The 22,977-nt window shown below is 37.4% G+C and overlaps 1 protein-coding gene across 7 annotated transcripts in view; it reads right to left on the reverse strand.

Annotated features, from left to right (window-relative positions):
• Positions 1-22,977, reverse strand: part of EXOC2 (exocyst complex component 2) — a 254,857-nt gene that overhangs the window by 16,917 nt on the left and 214,963 nt on the right. For 6 of the 7 annotated variants that reach the window (XM_081056234.1, XM_081056230.1, XM_081056232.1 and 3 more), the window contains exons 24-25: positions 8,781-8,836; positions 6,524-6,646 (exon numbers count right to left, since the gene is read on the reverse strand). In XM_081056234.1, coding sequence (XP_080912360.1) covers positions 6,524-6,646; positions 8,781-8,836 — 179 coding nt within the window. Of the gene's footprint in view, positions 1-6,523; positions 6,647-8,780; positions 8,837-20,302; positions 22,580-22,977 lie in introns of those variants that run through there. The other variant, XM_081056236.1, reaches the window with a different exon arrangement.

Genomic DNA, 22,977 nt, shown 5'->3' on the forward strand with positions numbered 1-22,977 from the left:
CCCTCCACAACTAGAAAGAAGTCAATGAACTGCCGCTCAGCTCTCAGGGGGAAAGATGGCTCAGCTGGTTGGAGTGTGGGCTCTCAACCACAAGGTTGCCGGTTCGACTTCTCAACTCCTGCAAGGGATGGTGGGCTGCGCCCCCTGCAACTACAAGGGCAACTAGACCTGGAGATGAGCTACGCCCTCCACAACTAAGATTGAAAGGACAACAACTTGACTTGGAAAGGTCCTAGAAATACACACTGTTCCCCAAAAAAGTCCTGTTCCCCTTCCACAAATTAAAAAAAAAAAAAAGATTAACCTGTAGTCCTTCTCAGAGTTATCTGCTCAAAAAAAGTACGTTGAAAACAGTCATTTTCAAAGGGAAAGGGCAAAGAGGGATGTTTACAGTCACTTGAACTTTTTTAAAATAGAAAAATGCCTGCTCAGTTCCTGTCATGTATCAAAACATGAGAGGTTGAAACAGTCTTGGTGGCCAGTGGTCTCCTGGACATATGTACCGTAAGTCTTCCCTTAATGTTGTCGATAGGTTCTTGGAAACCGTGACTTTAAACGAAAGGACATATAATTAAATCAATTTTACCATAGGCTTTTTTGCTAGAAACAAAAGTTAAGCTGCAATGACATATTTCTGGTCATAAAAACATCACCAAACTTCTAAATAAAGACCCAAAACACTTCTAGTATGAAGCACTGAAATAACTGTGAGCTATACATACAATTAAGAAAGATTACTAAAAACAAGTAATATCCTTCTTTTCCACCCCACTTATTCCAGTGCAGTAATATCTTTCTTTTCCACCCCAGTTGGCCTGAACCCATCCTGGCAGCTCAGGGTACAGGCAGGCCCCACCCTGGACAGGACACCTTTCATCGCAGGGCCACTCACTCACAAACACCTACATTCACTCAGACGGGGACAGTGTAGACATGTGCACATCTTTGGGATGTGGGAGGAAACCAGTATACCCAGAGAAAACCCTTGCAGACATGGGGAGAACATGCAAACCCAAACAGACAGCGGCCCCAGATGGAAATTGACGTTTTTCTTATCAACATTATAATGAAACATTAATCAAAACAGTGTTATTTGAGGACCTGCTGTATATGGCAAAAGTTCTCTAGCTGATTCTGATATCTCTTCCTAACTTTTTCCTGCAAACTTTGAAACAAATTTTGCCAGCAGGTAAACGGGTTGCAGAGGTAATCTGCAGGGAGGGGAGATTTTTGTTATAATTTCAAAATTGCCTAGACCCACTGTAGTTACTGCAACCTCCTTTTAAATTAATCTTCAGTATCACATCATTTATGCTACTGCTCTCTTATAATAAAACTATTATAAAATCATGACCTTTCAACTTTAACTATATCAAAAGTCTGATAAATCAAATTTTTAGAGAAAATCATGACAACTGGAAATATAGTAGTTTTGTAACAGTTTCATCTAACTAATTTACCAGATTAACAAATGCTTTTTGCTTTCCAATATTTTTGTATGAAGATTTTCAAACATGTAGAGAAACTGAAAGAATTTTAGAGGGACACCTGTATACTCATAGACTCTATTATTAACATTTACTAGCACTTCATATACCTATCAAACTATCAATCCATCATGTTGTTTTGATGTACTTCACCATACATCATTAACTAAAGTACACTGTTAAGGAGGACAACTTATCTGAATCTCCATCAACCTGGCTAACACCATTGGCCCCACCCTGGTAATTCCGAGACCCCACCCCACCCAACTTTCGGGCACACCCAAGCCATTCCCAGTGGCTTTTCCATACAAATGGCCTGTTTTGGTTCATGCTATGGACTTTTCTAAAATCTTTCAAAGGTGCACAAACCACAAAAAAGCAGCATCTGGCTTTGGCACGTCCTGTACCTCTTACTGAATAGTCCCATTCCTGGCACTAGCAGCAGCCAAAATCAGTACATAGCTCAGCCTCCCCAGGCACTTCCAAGCCCAGCTCAGGTGGTAGCCATCTGTAGATTGCTTTGGTTCATACCAGGTGGCCCTGGGCTCCTGGAGAGACTGCAGTTGAACTGGGCCCCTCCCAGGACACCCTGGGGCTGGCATGCCAGTTGGCCAGCTTCAGACTGAGGCTCAGCACCACCAGCAGCCTCTATGAATGACACACCCAATGGGCAGACTGGACAGGCACCCAAGCTCTGCTAAAGTGAATCCTACTCTGTAGGGTCAGCCCTTGGAGAACAGCTCCTCCACTGTAGTTATGACCAGTCTTTACAAACAAACAGCCTGAGGGTCAGTCCCTTCCACTGATGTGTAAACAGCAACTAAAGCTCAACAACAGGAGGGGACACACAGCCCACACAAGGGACACACCTGCAGTACCCAACACAGGTGACCAGGGAGACTGTACCATGGCGCTCCACGGCACACCTACTACATAAGACCATTTTACTAAGACCAGAAGACATAGCAGCCCTACCTAATACACAGAAACAAATACAGAGGCAGACAAAGTGGGGAGACAAAAAAAAAAAAAAAAAGTCCCAAATGAAAGAAAAGAACAAAGCTCCAGAGAAAGAACTAATAAAATGGAGACAAGCAATCTACCAGATGCAGAGTTTAAAACACTAGTTATAAGGATGCTCAGTCATCTCACGAGAATTTCAACAAAGAAGAAGCATAAAAATGGAGATAGAAAACATTAAAAAAGTACCAGTCTGGAATGAAGAATACATTACAGGGAATCAACAGTAGATCAGATGAAGCAGAGGCTCGAATCAGCAATTTGGAGGATAAGGTAGCAGAAAACACCAATGAGAACAGCAAGAAAGAAAAAGGAATCAAAAAAAATGAGGGAAGTTTAAGGGGTCTCTGTGACAATATCAAGTGTACCATATTCACATCATAGAGGTACTAGAAAGAGAGAGAGCAAGGAATTGAACACCTATCTGAAGAAATAATAACGAAAAATTTCCCTGACTTGCAAAGAAAATATACATAGAAGCCCAGGAAGCACAGAAAGTCCCAAAGGAGATGAATCCGAAGAGGCCTACACCAAAACACATCATAATTAAAATGGCAAAGGTTAAAGATAGAGAATCCTAAAAGCAACAAGAGAAAAGCAGTTAGTTACCTACAAGGGATCTTCCATAAGACCAGCAGCTGATTTCTCAATAGAAACTTTGCAGGCAACAAGGGATTGGCACAAAATATTCAAAGTGATGAAAAGCAAGGACCTACAACCAAAATTATTCTACCCAGTAATACTATCATTTAAAATTGAAGGACAGATAAAAAGCGATAGGAGTTTATCACCACCAAACCAGTGTTAAACAAAAAATGTTAAAGAAACTTTTTTAAGAAGGGATAAAAGATAAAAATTTTAGTATATGTGCTGCTGAAGCGAGCACGAAAGATAAAAATTACGAATAATAAAATGGTAATTACTGTGTACCTATCAATAATCACTTTAAATGTAAATGGTAAATGCTCATTCAAAAGTCATAGGGTGGCTGAAAGCATAAGAAAACAAGACACTTACATATACATGCTGCCTACTTCAGATCACTTCAGATTGAAAGACGCACACAGACTGAAAGCAAAGTGATGGAAAAAGATATTTCATAAAAATGGAAAGAAAGAAAAAGTTGTAGTAATATTTATGCCAAACAAAGTAGACTTTAAAACAAAGGCTACAAGGAGAGAGAAAGAAGGACCCAGTAACCCCACTTCTGGATATTTATCCAAAGAAACCCAAAACACTACTTCAAGGGGACATGTGCATCCATATGTTCATTGCAGCATTATTTACAATGGCCAAGATATGGAGGCAGCCGAGGTGTCCCTGAATGGATGAATGGATAAAGAGGAAGTGATACATACAGACAATGGAATATTACTCGGCCATAAGAAATACGAAATCTTGCAATCTGCAACAACATGGATGGACCTAGATGGTATTGTGCTGAGCGGAGTGAGTCAGACAGAGAAAGACAAATACCACATGATTTCAGTTATATGTGGAATCTAAAGAACAAAATAAACGAACAAACAAAACAGAAACCATAGATAAAAAGAACATTTTGACAATTGCCAGATGGGAGGTGGGTTGGGGGAAAAGGTGAAAAAGGGAAGGGATTAAGAAAAGGTGAAAAAGGGAAGGGATTAAGAAGTACAAATTGGTAGTTATAAAATAGTCATGAGGATGTAAAATATAACATAAAGAATATGGACAATAATATTGTAATAATTAAGTATGGTGTCAGATGGGTATTAGATTTATCGGGGTGACCACTTCGTAAGTTATGTAACTGTCTAATCAGTACGTTGTACACCTGAAACTAATATAATATTGTATGTCAACTGTAATTGAAAAATAAAAATTATATTTAAAAGTACCCAGAATTGGAATGGCTGGGTCACAGGGGATGTGTACGTCTAGTCTTCAAAGAAACTGCTAGAGTTTTTATCAAAGTAGTTGTATGATTTTTACAATCCCAACAATGTGTGAGAGCTCCAACTGACGATGATGACCATCCTTTCATGTGCTGATTGTCCATTCTGACTCTTCTGGAAATTGTATTACATGTATGCTAGACCTTCTGACATTGTCCCAAGGGTCCCTAGAACTGTTAATTTTTTTCCTAATTATTCTTTTCCTCTGTTTTTCATATTGGATAATATCTATTGATCTACAAATTCAAGGATTTTCTCTCTATTCTATTGTTATTTCAATCTAGTAGATTGTAAAAAATTCACATATATGTATGTGTGTGTGTGTGTGGACACTTTGGTCAGCGTTGCTCAAGCAATAGTTCACTGTAATCCAAAGTGTCTGGATGCTGATGGTAACCACTTTGAGCACCTCTTGTAATTGCAGAAGTCAAACGTGACTTACATTCATCTTTTGTTATTAGTATACATTATTACAATTTTAATAGTTTTTTCCTTTCTTAAAATGTCTATACATTTTTTGGGCACCTTCTGTGTGTGTGTGTGTGTGTGTATTTATGTATGTGTGTATGTGTATATGCGTATATGTATATATATGTGGATATATATATAATATCTACATAATATATATGTAATATATATATTACGTATATATAACTTTTTTCCATTCCAGAATTTCTGTTTAGCTCCTCTGTTAGGATTCCTATTTTTCTGCTGAGAATTCCTATCATTTCATTCGTTTTGAGCATAATCTCCTTTACATCACTGAGCACAACTGCTTTAAAATCCTTGTCTTTGAATTCCAACAACTAGGTCATCTCAAGGTTGGTCTCAGTTGACTGTCTTTTCTATTGAGAATGGGTCCTATTTTCCTGTTTTGGTTTGTTTGTACATTTCAATTGAATTTAGATTGTATGCTGAGCACTGTGCATGTTATGTTGTGGAGACTCTGTATTCTGTAATATGCCACTAAAGAGTGTTGATTTTTGTTGTTTGTTTTAGTAAGCAATTTACTTGTTTGGACTCAAACTGAAAACTCTTTGCTCTTAAGTAGCACTTACTTCAGTTCTTCTAGCCTTTAGTGGGCAGGTTGCAGTGGAGTTTGACCATGCATATACAGTTTAGGAGAAAACTAGAGATTAAGCCATGTATACACAGAATTTGTAGTGCTTGCTTTCTGCTCTGTGTGATATTTCCCTCACTTTGTTGTAGTTGTGATTGCCCTATTCTTCAAGCCTAAAAGATACAGGTTTGGTGGAGTTTTAGGCATCCATGGGACTGCCTTCAGTCCCATAAAAAGTGAGAAATTCTCCCAAGTGCCATTTCTTCCAGAATCACTCACTAATCGTCATTCTCCAGTGTCTTCACGTGTTTTTTTTTTTTTAATGTTTACATATTATTCAAGATTATAGTTGTTATCTGTAGGGAGTTGGCCTGATAAGAGCTTCCTCAGCAATTACTGGAGGCAAAACTGCCTGCCAGTACTTTTTAAAACCACACAATTCCATAGATCACTGAAAACTCATATGTAGGAGGTCACTTTCCACATGGCTGCACACTGTGGCTCCTACCAATTTGGTTATATGCATACCAAAAATTACATGATTTATAGAAATCATATTTGTTATTGTAATTATGTAATTTAAGTAACTACAACATAAACCAATGAAAGATAAGTGCAAAAATACAGTTACTTATCATTACTACGCAAACTACATTGAATACTTTGGAAAAGACTTATTAAAAATTCCCAAAAATTTCTTGTGAAATTAAATGTAACGAAGGGAACTGTAAAATTAAAAGAAACAATCAGAGAACTTTAGGAGGAATCTGCATTCAGAAGATTTCACAAGATTGTTAAGGTCTTGTCTATTAAGACACAGGAACTCGAACTTGCACACAATGCATAACGGCTCATGCAAGAGGGAAGGTGTAGATCTGAAACCAGCAGCTCCATCAGAAAACAAAAACAACAAAACAAAAACAACCCAAACCCAGTCTGCATATCATAAGATTGATGACTACAAAGACATTTGTACATTTTAAATGAAAATAAAAGTTCAACATGGAAGTGAACGATTTTGGTACCTGTAATGCTCCATTTTTGCTGAAGGATGAAACACACTGCATAAGTCGACTTAGCTCTTCAGAAACTGCTTCCACTACCTTGGATAGGACCCGAGGCACAAGTTCTTTGGAAACAGTGAACACCTGATAGAATGTTTAAAATAAGGAGAAATGGGGCATTAAGGAGATTTTGCGTAACTTGAATTTGTTGAAAACAAAGGAACGCACAAAACAAACTCACATATCTTCAAAATCATATTTTTAAAGGATCTCAATTATAAATGAAAGGAAAATACAGACTTATACTTAAGTTGTATTCACTGATTCATGACAAAAAAATTATCCTCTGAATATATTAAATATAATTTTTAAAGACTGTTAATATTGACAAACTGAAAATAGTTCTAAAGAGTTCTTCTTTCTCTTGCCCTTACAGAGAGAAATATGATTTCTGAAGAAGAAATTTAGGAATAAAAAAATACTGGGTCAACATTTTACCACAATTGGAAAGAAAAACAAAAACCATACTGGGTCAGCCTCTGCTTAGATCAAAACAAACATAATTTCATACTGGGTACATTATTCTGTATTGGACAACAAAGTCCTCAATTTTACTATTGGCTGAACTAATATATATTTTCATTCATTAGATATAAAACATTATTTTCAAACTTTGAATTTCAGTATTTTCCAAGAGTTACTATATTTGGAAATTTGGTGAAACATTCTACTATTCTGATTTATAAATTAAACTAAATCATATTTTCTTTTTAGATTTTCCTTTTTCCAGGTTGAGTCACCAGTATTAAACCTTTGGGTCAACCCAAGTATAACAAGAACATTTTTGGCAAGTTAAGATCATGTGGAAAATAGTAAATAATAAGCATTAGGAATGAAATTCTACTTTCAGTCACTGGGGTACATTAAAAGGGGGCTTTACAAGCCAAGTTCTTACAAATAATCGTATAGTTATTGATAATGGACATTAATCAAAGCTATCTCTTTAGGAATCACCATTATCACTAAAAATGCCCATGCATTTCACAGTTTCTCTGACTACCACCTGTCCACCTACCACAGAAATGCTTTCACTGATTGATGATTTAATTTTATACTTTAATTTTACTGAATGCTAACATAGTAAGAAAGCATTTTTATATTTTTGGTAAAGTCATGGTTGAAAATGTATTACTCATTATAAAAAGATGTATGTGGTAATTCCTGCCTGAGTTAAGAAACTTAATTTTTATAGAGGGATTTATATGCTTTCCTTTAGTAAGAAATGGAAAGTATAATATGCTATGATAACCTCTTTGCTTAGCCCCATTTTATCTGGTCACCATCAGTGTAAGAGCCATGCCACCTTGAAAGTATCAGCAAAGCAGTGCATGAGACTGAAATTACAGAACAGGGAGTCACAGTGGTGATAATGGTGGTAGTTGTGGTGGTCCCTTCTTTTGATGTTCCTCAGAAGAGTCCTCCTAAGAAGGATGTTAACCAATGTGTTAACATAAAGCTGAAGATGATAAGGCTTCAAGTGAGCCACGTTTCACAACGAACCAGAAGCGCCAACATCTACATATGCCCGAGCCACCATGGACCACGCGTCTGCTTCCCAGCTGCAGCCTGCCCTGGAGCCTACCTTCCCACCTAACAAGCACATACGTTTCTGGAATTGTGGCCACTATGTAAGACCACATTGCTACATGAGTAAGACACAAACGCTTATTTGTTAAAAAGAGTGAATAACTTCTCCAAGAAAATGATTTAACCTTTATTTCAATCCAAGGGTAAACATCTTTTCAGTATTTCTTCTCCTTACCTTTCAAGTACCAATACATTGTTTTAATTATGAGAAATAACATACAATTTTGAGAAAAAGGATTCTCATACCGTGTTTCCCCCAAAATAAGACCTAACCGTAAAATAAGCACTGGCATGATTTTTCAGGATGCTCATAATATAAAATAAGCCCTAATGTGTCTTTTGGAGCAAAAATTAATATAAGGCCCAGTCTTATTTTCAGGGAAATACGGCAGGGCTTATTTTATATTATGAGCATCCTGAAAAACCATGGCAGGGCTTATTTTCCGGTTACATCTTATTTTGGGGGAAACACGGTTAAAAACATACGTGTGTGCATGCATGAAAGTAGAGTTTTGTTTTATTTATACCCAAGATATATTCTGAAGGGAAAAAAGACCACCAGAATAAACATCAAATTTGCCTTTTTCTTTCAGTTACCCACATTTCTTAGCAACATCTAATGATAGCTTACCTCTGCATGCACTGCAATTATATTCACCAATGCTTCTTTTAAATAGTTTCTGACACCTGAAATCAAGATTGGGGAGGAAAAAACGCATTTAATGGGAACACAAGCTACCTGTCCCCCACTGGCAATACCGTGCACAGCACTACTACCTTAGGCTTCTAAGGAGAAACAGAAAGTAACACCACCACTGTCTGTTTCCTTTTGAGAACCAGATGGTGGAAGGACTATTTTTGTACAGGTTAAAAAAAAAGGTTAAATTAGTTAAGAGTTTGCTTTCATAGTTTTTCTATTCTGTCATTCTTTATGCTCTCTATAACTGTCAGTTTGCTTCAAAATTCAAACTTAAAAATGTCCTTCAGTTTCGTCATATATATAGTCTCCATATATATTCTTCATATATATTCACACACACACATTTACATTAACCAACAGAAAATAGACAACAGGAAGATATTCACTAAAACTTATAAAACATATGCTAAAAAACTATTATAGCATTGAACTTTCAAAGGCAAGTCAAGTTATTATACAGAATAACTATTTTGATCTTAAAAAGTTACTTCTGGGAGAAACTTCTGACAGAACCACACTCAATCTGATTCTGTAAAGCAAGTTAAAGACTGGACAAAATACAGGATTTCAAATCGTGCAGAATTAATGAATACTACTCCATTCAAAAGAAGGCATAAGATTTAACAGTATTACAATCTGAAGTGAGACTATTTTGGATCAAACCCCAGTTTCATAACCTATAAACTGTGACTTTTGGCACTGGGAGCCCAGCTTTCTATCAGTGAGTATAAGAACAGTACCTATCTCACAGGGTTTAGCGAGGACTAAAGCAGATAATGCATGTGATTGGTCCCGGTATTCACAGGGCTCATCAACAGCTTTCACTATCATTATTTTGCAAGAAAAAGTGTAAAAACAAACTGCTGCTTTATTGTAACTCCAAAACAATTACTTTCACTTGGAGTAGAATAATATTTCAGAATGCCTTCTAGAATCAACTAACTGCATGTTCTGAGTATTTCTTCTTTATAGAACAGAAAATTCTACCGCATTGTAAAACCATGGAAGGTAATAGTAATGGTGTTCAGGGGAATGTTTTCCCAAATGTCATCCACGCTATTGATTACTTAGGAAAATTGAGATAAAGGCCAAGAACAATAATCCAATTTTTTGAATTGGCATTTGCAGATTCTAAGTATATAACTAGCTTTTGATTTCTGACATATACAATGGTGTATATATAGACATATACAATGGTGTATAAATTTCTTTTGAGGAGCCAATTTCATATATATTTCTTTGGAATATGAAGGTTCAGGTGTTATTAATTATATTTTGCTAATGAAAAAACTAAGAAAGCTGATTGAAGAGTAATTAAATATAATCCAGAAATTAGTTGATTCTTCCTCAGAAAAAAGATTCCTTGCAGTGTAAGAAGTCTTATCTGGGAGGTAGGAGGAAAGAATATAGGAGCCTATTATAAGTGAAAGTGAAATTAACTTGTGCTCAAGACCAGAAAAGCTTTCGTCCTGTAAGAGGAAAGCCATCCCACAGAGATGGCTTTGGACTGTTCACCTGCTAGAGCATGAGGTCAGGCCTGGCTGTGACATCTTTCCCCAGGGATCCGATTCCCAAGATCAAAGCGCCTCATCTCGTTCCCTGCTCTCTGAGCAGTTCTCACAGTGTGCGTGGAGGGAGACCGGGGAAGGTTCAAGAGTCAGGTCTAGAATCTTTAAATTGCAACTCTGGGGAAGACTAGCTACTGTACACATACATATACAAAATGTATATACAGAGTTACTAAAAATATAAGCACAATACTAGGCCAATGATGATCTAAGAAACTTAAGGGTAAGGAATTGCAGTCTCTGCCCTCCATGAAAACCAGGTCTGAACAACCGTCCGGAGTCTGGGTTCTGGTAATGTACTAGCAATGACGACTGGAAACATGAGGGCAGTTTTTAACTTGTAAAATTCTTCAATGTAAAAGAGAAGACTGGGGCCAGAGTGCTGACTAAAAAGAAGACAATTAAACTTAGAATGAAGCAAGACAATGTCAAACACTCAGTGCGCTATAAACTCAACTCCCCTCCCACTCTGACCCTTATAGGAAAAACGTTTCCTGGCAAGAACGCATCAGACTAAGCATTACTAATAAAACACTCCGTAAAAGAGATAAATCTAAATTACTCAATATAATTCTAAACACAAAGCTATGAATAGTAAGAAAAAAGCACAGGGTACTTTCAACCATTAGAACCATATTTCTGTTGATACTAAATTTGAAAAACAAAATCAACCTTCCTATTTTAGGTTGACCACAGGTTCCACATGGATAATGTATGGAAGGAGCACAGAGCCTTGACCTTGGACAAGCAAGAAAATTCTGAATTTCTTGGAGACCTTATTTTTATGAACAGAAAAAAAATGAGCTAACTGACTCCCCCCGATAACACACTGCTTCAAGGGGTAAGTGGTAACATTGAAAAATAGCGGGGGAAAAATTTGTGGTCCTAGTGATGAACAGAAATAGAGCTGATAGTCCAAGCACAGTAACTCAGTAAGGGTTCAGAGACAGCATTAAATTGAGCACATCTGAAAAATGCACACTGACTAAAGATAGAGCTCGGGGAAATACTATTATAACCTCCCAAAACAATGCATATGCTGGTGTTATAATTTAACAATAAAAACATTTACATATAAAAATAGATCATTGACTGCTTCTCTTCACAAAGCTACCCATTGTGTTAAACAGAGGTATTCTATATTGCCTACTGGGCTAAAATTATTTAGTTCTAAGGGCATGGCTGAAAGTTCTCATTCACTCACTGAACATAAATTTGTTGAGACTCTGCTCCATGGTGGGCACTGCGAGGCACACATCAGAGGCAGCCAGACATTAGGTCCTTCAAATAGAATACGTAAGCAAACCCAATATGAGTAAGACCCCAAAGTGCTTACCATGTTTCCCCAAAAATAAGACCTAGTCAGACCATTAGCTCTAATGTGTCTTTTAGAGCAAAAATTAATATAAGACCCAGTATCATATCATATATATTATATTATATTATACTATAAGACCCGGTCTTATATTACAGTAAAATAAGGCTGGGTCTTATGTTAATTTTTGCTCCAAAAGACGCATTAGAGCTGATTGTTTGGCTAGGTCTTATTTTCAGGGAAACACAGTAGTTATTTTACCTTAATTTACTAGTGTTTGTATGTGTCTCAGTTGTATGCAGAAATATGCACTAGATGGCTGTATGAAAGGTTTTATAGTGTAAAAATCTTCGTACTTCAATCTAATGTGTGAAGCATTTACTTATTTGCTTTTGTGACCTTCTTCAAAGGTTAAAGCACACATAGTATTTAAGAAGGGGTGGTGAAAGGGCACCGGGCCTAGACTAGACAGTGTCTGTGTCTAGGGAGTGAGGTCTGAAAGTTCAGAAACACACAACAGATAAGATCTCCGTGGTCTTCCTGGTTAAGAATATCAATTCCTTTCTCCCTTCACTCCATTCCACAGCCAACTAGTTACCCCGAGAGCAAAGCCAGGATCACACCCTGCTGACAGCTGCCTCCCCAGCCTCCTAGCTGTACTCACTCAGGGTCCACACAGCTCTCAAGATATGTTTCTGACATACTAAATGTAGTTTAATCCCGCAACAGGGTTTAACTGCCTGTTGAGTTTTCTTTTTTCTTAAATGCATTGGGGTGACAATTGTTAGTAAAGTTACATAGATTTCAGGTGTTCAATTCTGTATTACATCACCTATATATATCACATTGTGTGTTCACCACCCAGCGTCAGTTCTCCTTCCATCACCATATGTTTGATCCCCTTTACCCTCATCTACTACCCCCCTCCTCCTTTACCCTCTGGTAACCACTAAACTGTTGTCTGTATTTACAAGTTTTTGTCTTGTTCATATATTGCTTTCAGTTTTATATCTCACATGAGTGGTTTTGTTTTATAAAGTTACTCCAAATCCAAGTTTAGGAGGATCATTGGCTTTCTCAGAAATCTGTACTAAAAGAAGGCTGTAAGTGGCAGATGCTGGAGGCTGCCTCACTTGCTGCATGTGGTGCCGATGTCAAACAACTCCATTAAAACACAGCTGGCAGCAGGTAGCCATCTTCTTTTCAGTAGCCAGAGTGGACAGTTTGCTCTTGTCTGAGTGGGAAAAGAGAGTATGTGGAAATCATACCACTTGAAGAACGGAAATTCAACCACTTGAAGTTGAAAGAGGACAGATTTGGGTTTGGGGATATGTAGTTGGGCCTTCTCTGTGATTTCACTGACAGCTGAGCTAAACTTGGCAGCCCCTTCCTTGAGTGGAAGGGGTCCGATTTAGAAAGTGAGACAGAGGTGGTAATGCCAAGAGACGTTGCTGAGAAGGACCCTGAGCTGCCTGAGAAGGGCTGTACATCCATTGTGTTGTCAGAGTGGCGTAGGCCGGGAAGCAGGTAGAGTGAAGTGAAGAGTGAGTTTAGAGGGGCCATGGTAAGGTACTTGGGAGCAGCAGCAGGATTTGGTTTTGGTCACTACTTTCAAAGTGTTCATGATTGTGACAAATGAACTATTTTGTAGTTAGGTTTGGTTCTTTCTCTTCCCCCTACAGTTTATTCTACTATTAACATTAATAGTTGATGACTTTTAAATTTATTGAGGTGACAGAAAGAACACTCAATCTAAAGTCAGAAGACTTGGGATCCCAATTCTGGATTTCCCATATACTAATGATATGACCTTAGACAAAAATCATTTCACTTTTTAGACAACTGCCTACTTTGCAAAATACAGCGATTACATCTGTTTTGCTAACAAAGCTGTGATAAAATGTTTATTCTTCAAGTGTCTGCTGTGTATCTACTATGTGCTAGGCTCTGCCTGGGGGTGGTGTACACAAGTGAGCAGAACACACATAAGCCACCCTAAGAGAAATTATAATTTAGTGTTCAGACGCGTTTTGTAGATTACAAAACAGTATACATATTTCAGGTGCTATTTTTAAAATAAAGACATAAATAGCTGTGTAAAAGGCATGATGACTGTAAAAAAATACACGAATTGCTCTTTCTGAAACACACAGTGTAGCAGTGTGGACGGTGTAACCATCCAGTCTGCCCTCCAGCTGCAGAGCACCCTACCTGCAGGCAAACCTACTTCAGGTGTCACGGGGACTCTTGGGACCGTGGACTGTGCTTATAAGAACATGAATGACAGTAGCAGATGGCCCAAGTACAACATCAGATGTCACTGTGATGTGCTATCACAGGGGACATGTGTCTTTAATGATACTCTCATTTTGCTGGTTTACACAAAGCACTCTGGAAGCTGGAATTTTAGTGCAACTCTTTTGTCACACTGGTTTTGAAAAGAATGGCTAAGTATCGCAGACTAAGGAAGGCTAGGTAGGCTGACTCCTCTGGTGACATCTGAACAATGGCCTGAATGAATTTGAATTATATATGTGCATGTGAACAGAAGGCAAAAGAAGTTGCTGACCTCAAATACCCACATTACCTACCTTGGGCACGTTTCTGAAGGGCTTTAATATGTCACTTTCTGGCAGTTGGAAAACAGAAGGCATGTTACCAGCCACACCCACCTATTCTCCCTTGTATCTGCAAGGTGTTGTCCTGCCTCACCTGCCATGTCCTTTCAGTGCTGGTTCCCTTTCCTCCTATGGCAGCAGCTTTCCGTTAGTCCTTCCTCTGCTAGGCTGCAAATGCTGTAAACATAGGGATCACCTCATTTGCCTTATCTTTGTGTCCTCAGCACCTGCCACAGTGGCTGGCCTGTGGCAGATGCTCAAAAAATTGATGAGTGAAGAAATCACCAGAGAAGGCAAAGGAACTTACTCTCTTGCTTCCCAGTAAGTTCCTAAGACTTAACCCTCTTAATTCATTGATCAGGGACCAATGAATCTACAAATGCATCAGAGAAAAAACTTGAATGCATGCATAATTCTATAATATATAATTCTATACTAGAAGCTTTATCCAATAAAACTCAATCACTCAATTTATGTGCAAAGGAGCTGTTCTCTGCTAAAGCATGCATCTGTCACTGCTCATAGGGTTTAAGAAGAGTCCTTTTGAAATAAGTTTTCAGGATTCACTTGAAAAATACAATTTGAATAAAGAAAGTATAACAGATTTTCTGAGGCTAAACACATTTGTTTTCTAAATATACCTTATTTTTCTAGCTATATACTTGAGCAAATAGCTTACTCCAAATAATAAACCATTAAACACTTACGGAATGCTCTTCTGTGCTAGATATTTAGGCAGAGGCTCAGATACATTGGAAGACAGCGCACATGCAGTAAGTGTCAGGAAATCTAGGTTTTAGTTTCAGTTTCAGCAGTACGGGGCTGTAAACACCACGTTTTTGGTGCTGTTAGGAAGGTGCTGTCAGTGAGCACAAGGCACAGAATAAGGCACACTGACTCGCTTCTTGGATGTACAGACAAATGCTACATTACTATGATGCAGTAATAAGTATTGTTTTTGAAAAGGTTCCCCTTGGATAAGCCCCCACAACTTTCCGTGTTATTTAGGCAAGGGAATGAGAACAGCTTCTAAGATTTAGAATACGTATCTCCTGTACTCTCTGAATATGAAATTAGAATGTGTCATGATATTTGACCAAAAAGTGTCCCCACCCACACAATATAAATCTAGATTATCACTTAGCAATTAATCTAGCAGCCAGTGTGGAAATTCCCCATGGAGAAAACAAAGCTCATCTCTGCTCTGAGTGAGAGCCCGCAGGCTTCTTTTTGCTGGGTGGGCTTCCTGGAAGTGGGCCCACGCCACAGTGTCTTCTCCAGCAGAGAAGGTCCTGTTTGTCACACATCAAAGTAGAAAATAATTCTTTTTTCTTGCCATGTTTGTCAATTTCTTCTTTTAATCTGATAGGGAGGGCACTTGGTTTTGGAATCGGCATACTACTAAAAATTATTTATTGAGTACTTATCACTACTACATGCCAGACTGTACTCCAGGTGCTGGGGCTATAGCAGTGGCCGAAAAAGAGCAAACCCACAAAAAACAAAGTCCCTCTCCTTAAAGAACTTACATTGTAGTGGGGACACACTCCGATTTAATAAAACATGACCATCTCACACGTGGAAGAGAGTCTTACATCATCTCTAAAATAGCACACGAAAGCAACTGCATGAAATAAAAATTTCTGGCAAACGACAAAACCCATATTGGTTCACAAAGGGCTTGTTTGATTAGAATCCTCAGCACTGTTTGTGGAAAAAAACGGTTTCCGTGTGCTGAACGGATTTAAGTGTTTCTGCCGTGCCAATCTCATGAAATAATGTCTAGCAACAACATATAATAGGTACAATAGAGAGTGTACAGGTGTGGATGGGATGGCTTAGCTGGAATATCAGCTAACACATTGGAACTTCAAGTTTTCTTTGAAGTGTGGAAAACGCTTTATAAATTAAAACTGGTATACAGGCAAATTTGATTCTTCTTATAATTAATAATTTGGACAAACCGTTAAGCAGACCTTTCTAGATAATGTCCACAGAACAGTGAACATGTTGGGTCGATCAAGACTTTCTTCTTATTTTTTTTTATTTTTAAAAAAGTAAACGTTAATTGAAAGGAATTAAAAGGACACAGAAGTATAAGTTTTCATAATAACAAAAGAAATAAGCTTCTCCATCATCCGTCTTCATAGTTTTGTGTGCATTCTTCCATATCTTTTTCTATGAATATAAACATTTTTCCTAAAAAATGAGATTGTACTACACATTCTCTACCTGTAACTTGCTTACTTCATTCCGCAATATACCACATTCTTCGAGGCCAGTGCATACATACCTACTTTATAATTTTCAATGACTGCCTAGTATACTAGAATATGTTTGTACCATGATTTATTTATTCTCCTACTATTTATTCTAATTTATTCCTTTTTTATTATTCATTCTACTTATTTATGATTTATTCTCCTACTATTAGATAGTTATGTTGCCTTTCAGTATATACTACTATCAATAATGCTGCAATGGACATTGATCCTTGTATTCTCATAAAACAATTTATGTAAGATATCTTCCTAGAAGTGGAATTGCTGAGTCAAATGTTTTTAGTTTTGATTCTGCCAAGTTGTCATTCAAAAGGCCATACAAAATTATACCCCTTCTTCTTCATGCCTTTTTATTTTCTTAACTTGGATTCACTAATTACTGTAATTAATAATGACCACAACATATGCACATCAACTATGATGACAAAGCTTTCAATGAAAACATTAAAATACAAATTTCAGCTAACTACAAAGGTCAAAGGAAATTTAATAAAAGTTACAAAAGATTTATATATAATCTGGCTATATAAAAAAACTGTCTGAAGAAGAGTTGGAGAGGAAGAGCACTGTGCAATTACAGAAAACAACTGCTATACTATGTGAACCCATACTAAGAATGCAAACCTTTCCATGAAGCATTTCCTGTCATAATTGGACAACTTCTTTAAACATAGACTTATTTCAAGGTATGCTACCTAATGTTGTTTTGAAACATGACACTCTTCAGTCAATACTATAAAAATATCAAACTTTGGAAACTGGAGACACTACTTACTTTATAAACCACATTTCCTGTTTTTAACCTGTGTGCCCTAAATCAGTTATCAGCCCTAGTCTACAGATATAAATAGATTGAAAAATACTATAAATATCCCACAATGTACTTTTTTTTGGGTCAAACTGAAACACTACATGAAAGAACTTTGAGGTATTTTTTTTTCAAGTAAATTATCTATTCAATTATACTCTGAGACATATTATCGAAATTACTGCCTATTAAAAACAAGGTAATCAGAAACTATCGATGTTGGCAGACAAAAAGGAAGGTCTAAATATTCTACAACAAAATTAGCTTTTGTTGGAATACATACTTTTAAGTCCCAAGTTTTCATGTTTTAGTTCACTCATTCCTAAATTGATGTATTTTCCTAAATTGATAAATGTCTTTTGCAATATAGGGGATTTTTAAAATGAATACTCAAGAAAAAGATACCCTTATATATGTAGTATATGAATGAGTAACCTCAGCCTCTACAGTTTTCTATTCTCTTTCTCAGAATTTTTTTTTTAGGGGGTAAGTTTTAATTAACGTGATCTCCTAACTTTTAAATAGGAATAGAAAAATTTTCTTCCATGAAAATACAAAATATTACCAGCAGTGAAAATAACAGTAAAATTATTTCATGGCTTATTTTTTACATTTGTAAGAAAGGATTATAGTCATAAGAATTTATTTAGCATTCATAAACTTTATAGACAAACAGCTTTGAAGACTCAAATACGGACAAGATAATCATAACCTCTCCCATTTCAAAGTTAAAGTCTGATGTATAAATCAGACTATGAACTATACTAACATAAAATATTACAGAATACTTTATACACATAGCATAGAGTATTAGTTTCATTTGAAACTTGATACACTGAATTCCATGCTTAAAGGTAGAAATTTAATTAAACATTAACTGATAAATCAAACTCATTTGTTTCAATTTAGCCTTTCATGGCCTTCTAATTGAAGGCAGCTTCAATTAGAAAAGTGAAAGTGACAAGAAAATGAGATTCATTTCATATGTGAGAGTGTGTGTGTGCGTATATATTTATATATACGCACACACACAGACACACACACACACACACACACACACCGTGTTTCCCCCAAAATAAGACCTAGCTGAACCATCAGCTCTAATGCGTTTTTCGGAGCAAAAATTAATATAAGACCCGGTCTTATATAAGAGTGGGTTTTATATTAAAATAAGACCGGGTATTATATTATATTACATTGTATTATATTATAAGACCCAGTCTTATATCAAAATAAGACTGGGTCTTATGTTAATTTTTGTTCCAAAAGATGCATTAGAGCGGACGGTCCAGCTAGGTCTTATTTTTGGGGAAACACGTGTATATGTATATATATATATGCACAAATTAATGTATTTGTTTTACACTATGAGGCATCACATTTATATACATTTCATACACTGGTCTGTAGTAACTAATTTTAAAAATCTCAAGTTTGTTTTTTTTAATACGAATGACTTCAATTAAATCAAAACTCATAAATGCTTACAAGAGAAGCTGACTGAAGACCATGGCTCTGGAGCCTGACTGCCCAGGTTAGAATCCCGGCCCCACTGTTGAGTGGTGCGGCCTGTGATCAAATGAGCAAACTACAGAAGAGTGACTGCTCTCTGCTGGCCCACTGCGGGTGGTCTGAAAATACCCGGTGGCACCACCTATTTTATGGGGCCACCATGCATCCCTGTCGCAGGAGTCACTACTGTGGAGCACAACAGACAGGTAACAGGTATGATCCCTCTTCTCAATGTAGGGTTCCATATGCAGTTTAGGAAATACAATCCAATTATTATACATTTCAGCCATTAAACTAAATAAAAGACCTTATAATTAAAAACAATTGAATTGCAATAAATGTGAAGTCAGAAATAAATGCGAAAAGCCAATAGCTAACTTGGAATTTACAGTCTCATCTACACAGTAAGAAGTTTAAAATTTTTTTAATAAGCATCTTTTAGAAGCCACATTTCGATGATGAAAACATGCTGGGAATGATAAAGCTGAAGCAAGCAGGGCTGGAATGGGGTTTAGGACAAGAGGGGCAAGCTGCTGGCATGGGGACATCTGCCTGCATGCTCCTTCCATGACACCAGCTCTTACAGTGCACTGCGGGGACACCGAGCACAAAGGCCCAGGGGCTCAGCACAGGCCAGGGAAGGAGCAGGAGGGTGGCAACACCATGGGCTGCAATGACAGGATTCATCCCAGTGTCTGAATTATAAGTTGTTTTTTCTCTGGGAGATGTTATTAGCAATTACTCATCTGTTCTTCCATCTTCAATACCAAAGCTAGCTTTTATCACTCCACCGAATTTGTTTCTTAGGGCCCTGGTACAGCTTTGTGCAGATTCTTTATCCAAAAATAAAAGCAACCCCTTCTTCCCAGAAGATTCTTCCCAGAACCTTTACCATTCATTATAGTAACCTCTGTAACTACACAGTACTTTGAAATGGTCAGCATAAGCCACCTTTGTCAGGAAAAAGTCAAGCTGGGTAGACACACTGTTCTTTACCAAGCCACCCCATGTTTCGGCTGCTGGGTGGCCCTTGGAGAGCGGAAGGCACGTGCTTTTCAGGTCCAATTATTTACAAAATATGGGCTATGCAAAACTATCATACATTGTTATCTGCCTAGTCATTTCCATATCCTATATCCCACACATTTCTCCGGGAAGAGTGACAAAGTTAGAATTTGGAGACAGAAGAACTGGGCTGAAGGCCTGGCGCTAGTACCTTGAACAAGTTACAGTCTTTTCTAATTCTCCAAGTTTTAAAAAGCTGCCAAATGGGATAAATAACATCCTACCCCAACAGGGGTGTTGGGGGGATAAAACGCAATAATGTATGCATATGTGAAAATAGCAGTTAAACAGTAAAATATTTTATTTTATTTTTCAGTTACAGTTGACATTCAATATTATTTTATATTAATTTCAGGTGTACAGCACAGCAGTTAGACATTTATATTAATTAAGAAGTGATCCCCCGACTAGTCTAGTTTCCACCTGGCACTATATATAGTTATTACCATATTGTTGACTGTATTCTCTAAGATTCAGTTTACATCCCCATGACTATTTTGTAACTACCAATTTGTACCAAAATATTTTTATTTAAAGACAGATCAAAATGAAATATCTTAACAAATTTATCCGGTTTTCAATATGAACCAAGCAACACGATGTTTGGTATTTTATTTCCAATGCTACAAGCTTAAAAAACATCTGCAAAAATGGGCCAACCCTAAACGCTGTTTCCGTTCACACTGTTAGGACTTGGACGGAGTGCCGCCAGGTTCTCCCTGACTCACACTGTTTCTGAAGCAGTGCACAGACAGAGCGTCACCTACATTTCTGCAGGCACCCAAAGCATTAGCACTACCTGTCGGAAATGTTTTCTTACCAGGAGGAAAGACTGAGATTCAGAACAGTGCTCAAACTGGGAAACCATTCCTTCATTCATTCATTAAAACATTCATTTGTTTAGACATATGTTGAGAATCCATGACGTAGGGGACTTCCGACGGTGGGGACCCCAGAGGTGACTAAGAAGTGGTGCCTGTCATTAAGAAGCACAGTCTAGTAGAGTACTCTTCAAACTTTTTGATTATGAAAGTAATAGGTAAAATAATCTTAAGCGCTCTTGATACACGTATTTCTGTATATAAATACCTATAAATGATTATAGTATGTGATACATAATTTCTAATTTATAAAGATATGTGCCATTCCATCAACATATTATACATATTGTAAAGATATATAACATGTAAACTTATAAAACACACTTTATACATATATGTACATTATGTAGTCCATGCATTATAAATAAAAGCAAATTAGAATAGAAAACGATAACAAAGGAAAAAAATTATTTTATTAGCTTCAATAAGCTAGGTGGTGGTAAAATTGAAAAAACCACCCTAGACTATCAGCAGGTAAAGACAACAGCAAATGCACTTCTTGCTCATCAGACATGTCCACTGGGGGCTGAGGGGTCTGGTCACTGTGCTCAGTCAGGGATTGCAGGTTCCACAGTAACTCCAACTCCTAGGTGAAACGCAGGAGAGAAAGCCGGAAACCTCTAGGCCGGGCCCTCCAGGCCACTCCCACATGGCCACATCTGACTTCAGGAGGTAGAGCAGTGCAACCCTCTCCCAGGGACAGAAAGAGGGACTTGGAGAACAGTAACAGAATCTACTTTATTTTAAAAAAGTTTTACATTTAACAGTGCAAAGTGTTTTTGAACTGAAATCAATGATTTGAAGGTCCGAATCTAAGTGCATTTTACTTGGACACTTGGGTTTAGTGGCTTTCATAGCTGAAAAAGTACCACACAGAGTATTCCACAAAGATACGCATTTGGAGGTCTGTAACTGGCTGCACTTACTAAACCATGAGGCTCTGCTGTCAAGATTTTTCACTCTGCACGTATGAGTTTTTCCCTCTCTTAAGATTAATTATAATTCACACGCAGTAAAGTACATAAATCTTCATGTAACCTGATGATTTTTTATATTTGTATACACACAGATAACCACCATCCAGACAAAGATATAGACTATTTACGTCCAGCACCCCACAGACTCTCCTGGATTCCTTCCCAGCCAGTACCCTTCCTGAAAGGTAATCACCATTCTGTCCTCTGTCTCCACTGATCAGTGTGCTGGCTTCAGATAAATGGAACCATGAGCTCATCCAGAAGCAGACGGTGTGTATTCTTCTGGATGTGGCTTCCTTCCCCTCAACATTGCTAGGTCCGTGTGAAGCACTCATGTGACACGTACAGGCGAGTTTGGCCCTTCTCGGAGCTATAGTGTCTCACGGTATGACTGCAGCACAAGTTATTGGTCTGCTCTCTGCTACTCACAGATGTCTGAGTTGTTTCCACTTTTTAACTATTTCAAGAAGAGCTGCTATGAATATTGTTGTCCATGTCTTTTGGTGGGCATGAACACTTATTTCTCACCGGAAATATACCGAAATAGACTTGGATTACTACAAAAATGCGTATTTATCTTTAGTAGGCACTGCCAGTTTTCCAATGGGGACAGAAAAGCAGGAGTGTGTGCCCCACCAAAGGCACTTCATTGTCAGCATTCATTGTCTTGCTGAACATGGGCCCATGTGTCCATAAATCTTGCTCTAATTTAAAAAAAGAAAAGGGTTTGCCATGCCTACTATCCTTAGCAGGGGGGAAAAAATTAAAAAAGCTATAGCACAAAATTAAAAAGAAGGGACAAATGTCCAAGAACATACACCAATTTTTCTTTTCATTAATATAACCCTGCCATAGAGTACAAGAATATTAATTTATTTCATATTTAAAGTTGCTGAAGGAAGATTCATGTGATTTCATAAACCTATCATTAAACTCCTACAATACACAAATTTGCTAAAAGTGATAGACATTCTATGCGTAATTCTTAAAGTCCCGGTTACTGTAACCATAGGCTGTCACACCATTTACAATTAGAAATGACAGTAATTTCAAAAATGAAAAATGGGTTCCAAACATATCATATTTATGAATTTACTTTGGT

Source organism: Rhinolophus hipposideros (genome assembly GCF_964194185.1).
Source record: "Rhinolophus hipposideros genome assembly, chromosome: 8".
Classification (NCBI taxonomy): Eukaryota; Metazoa; Chordata; class Mammalia; order Chiroptera; family Rhinolophidae; genus Rhinolophus; species Rhinolophus hipposideros.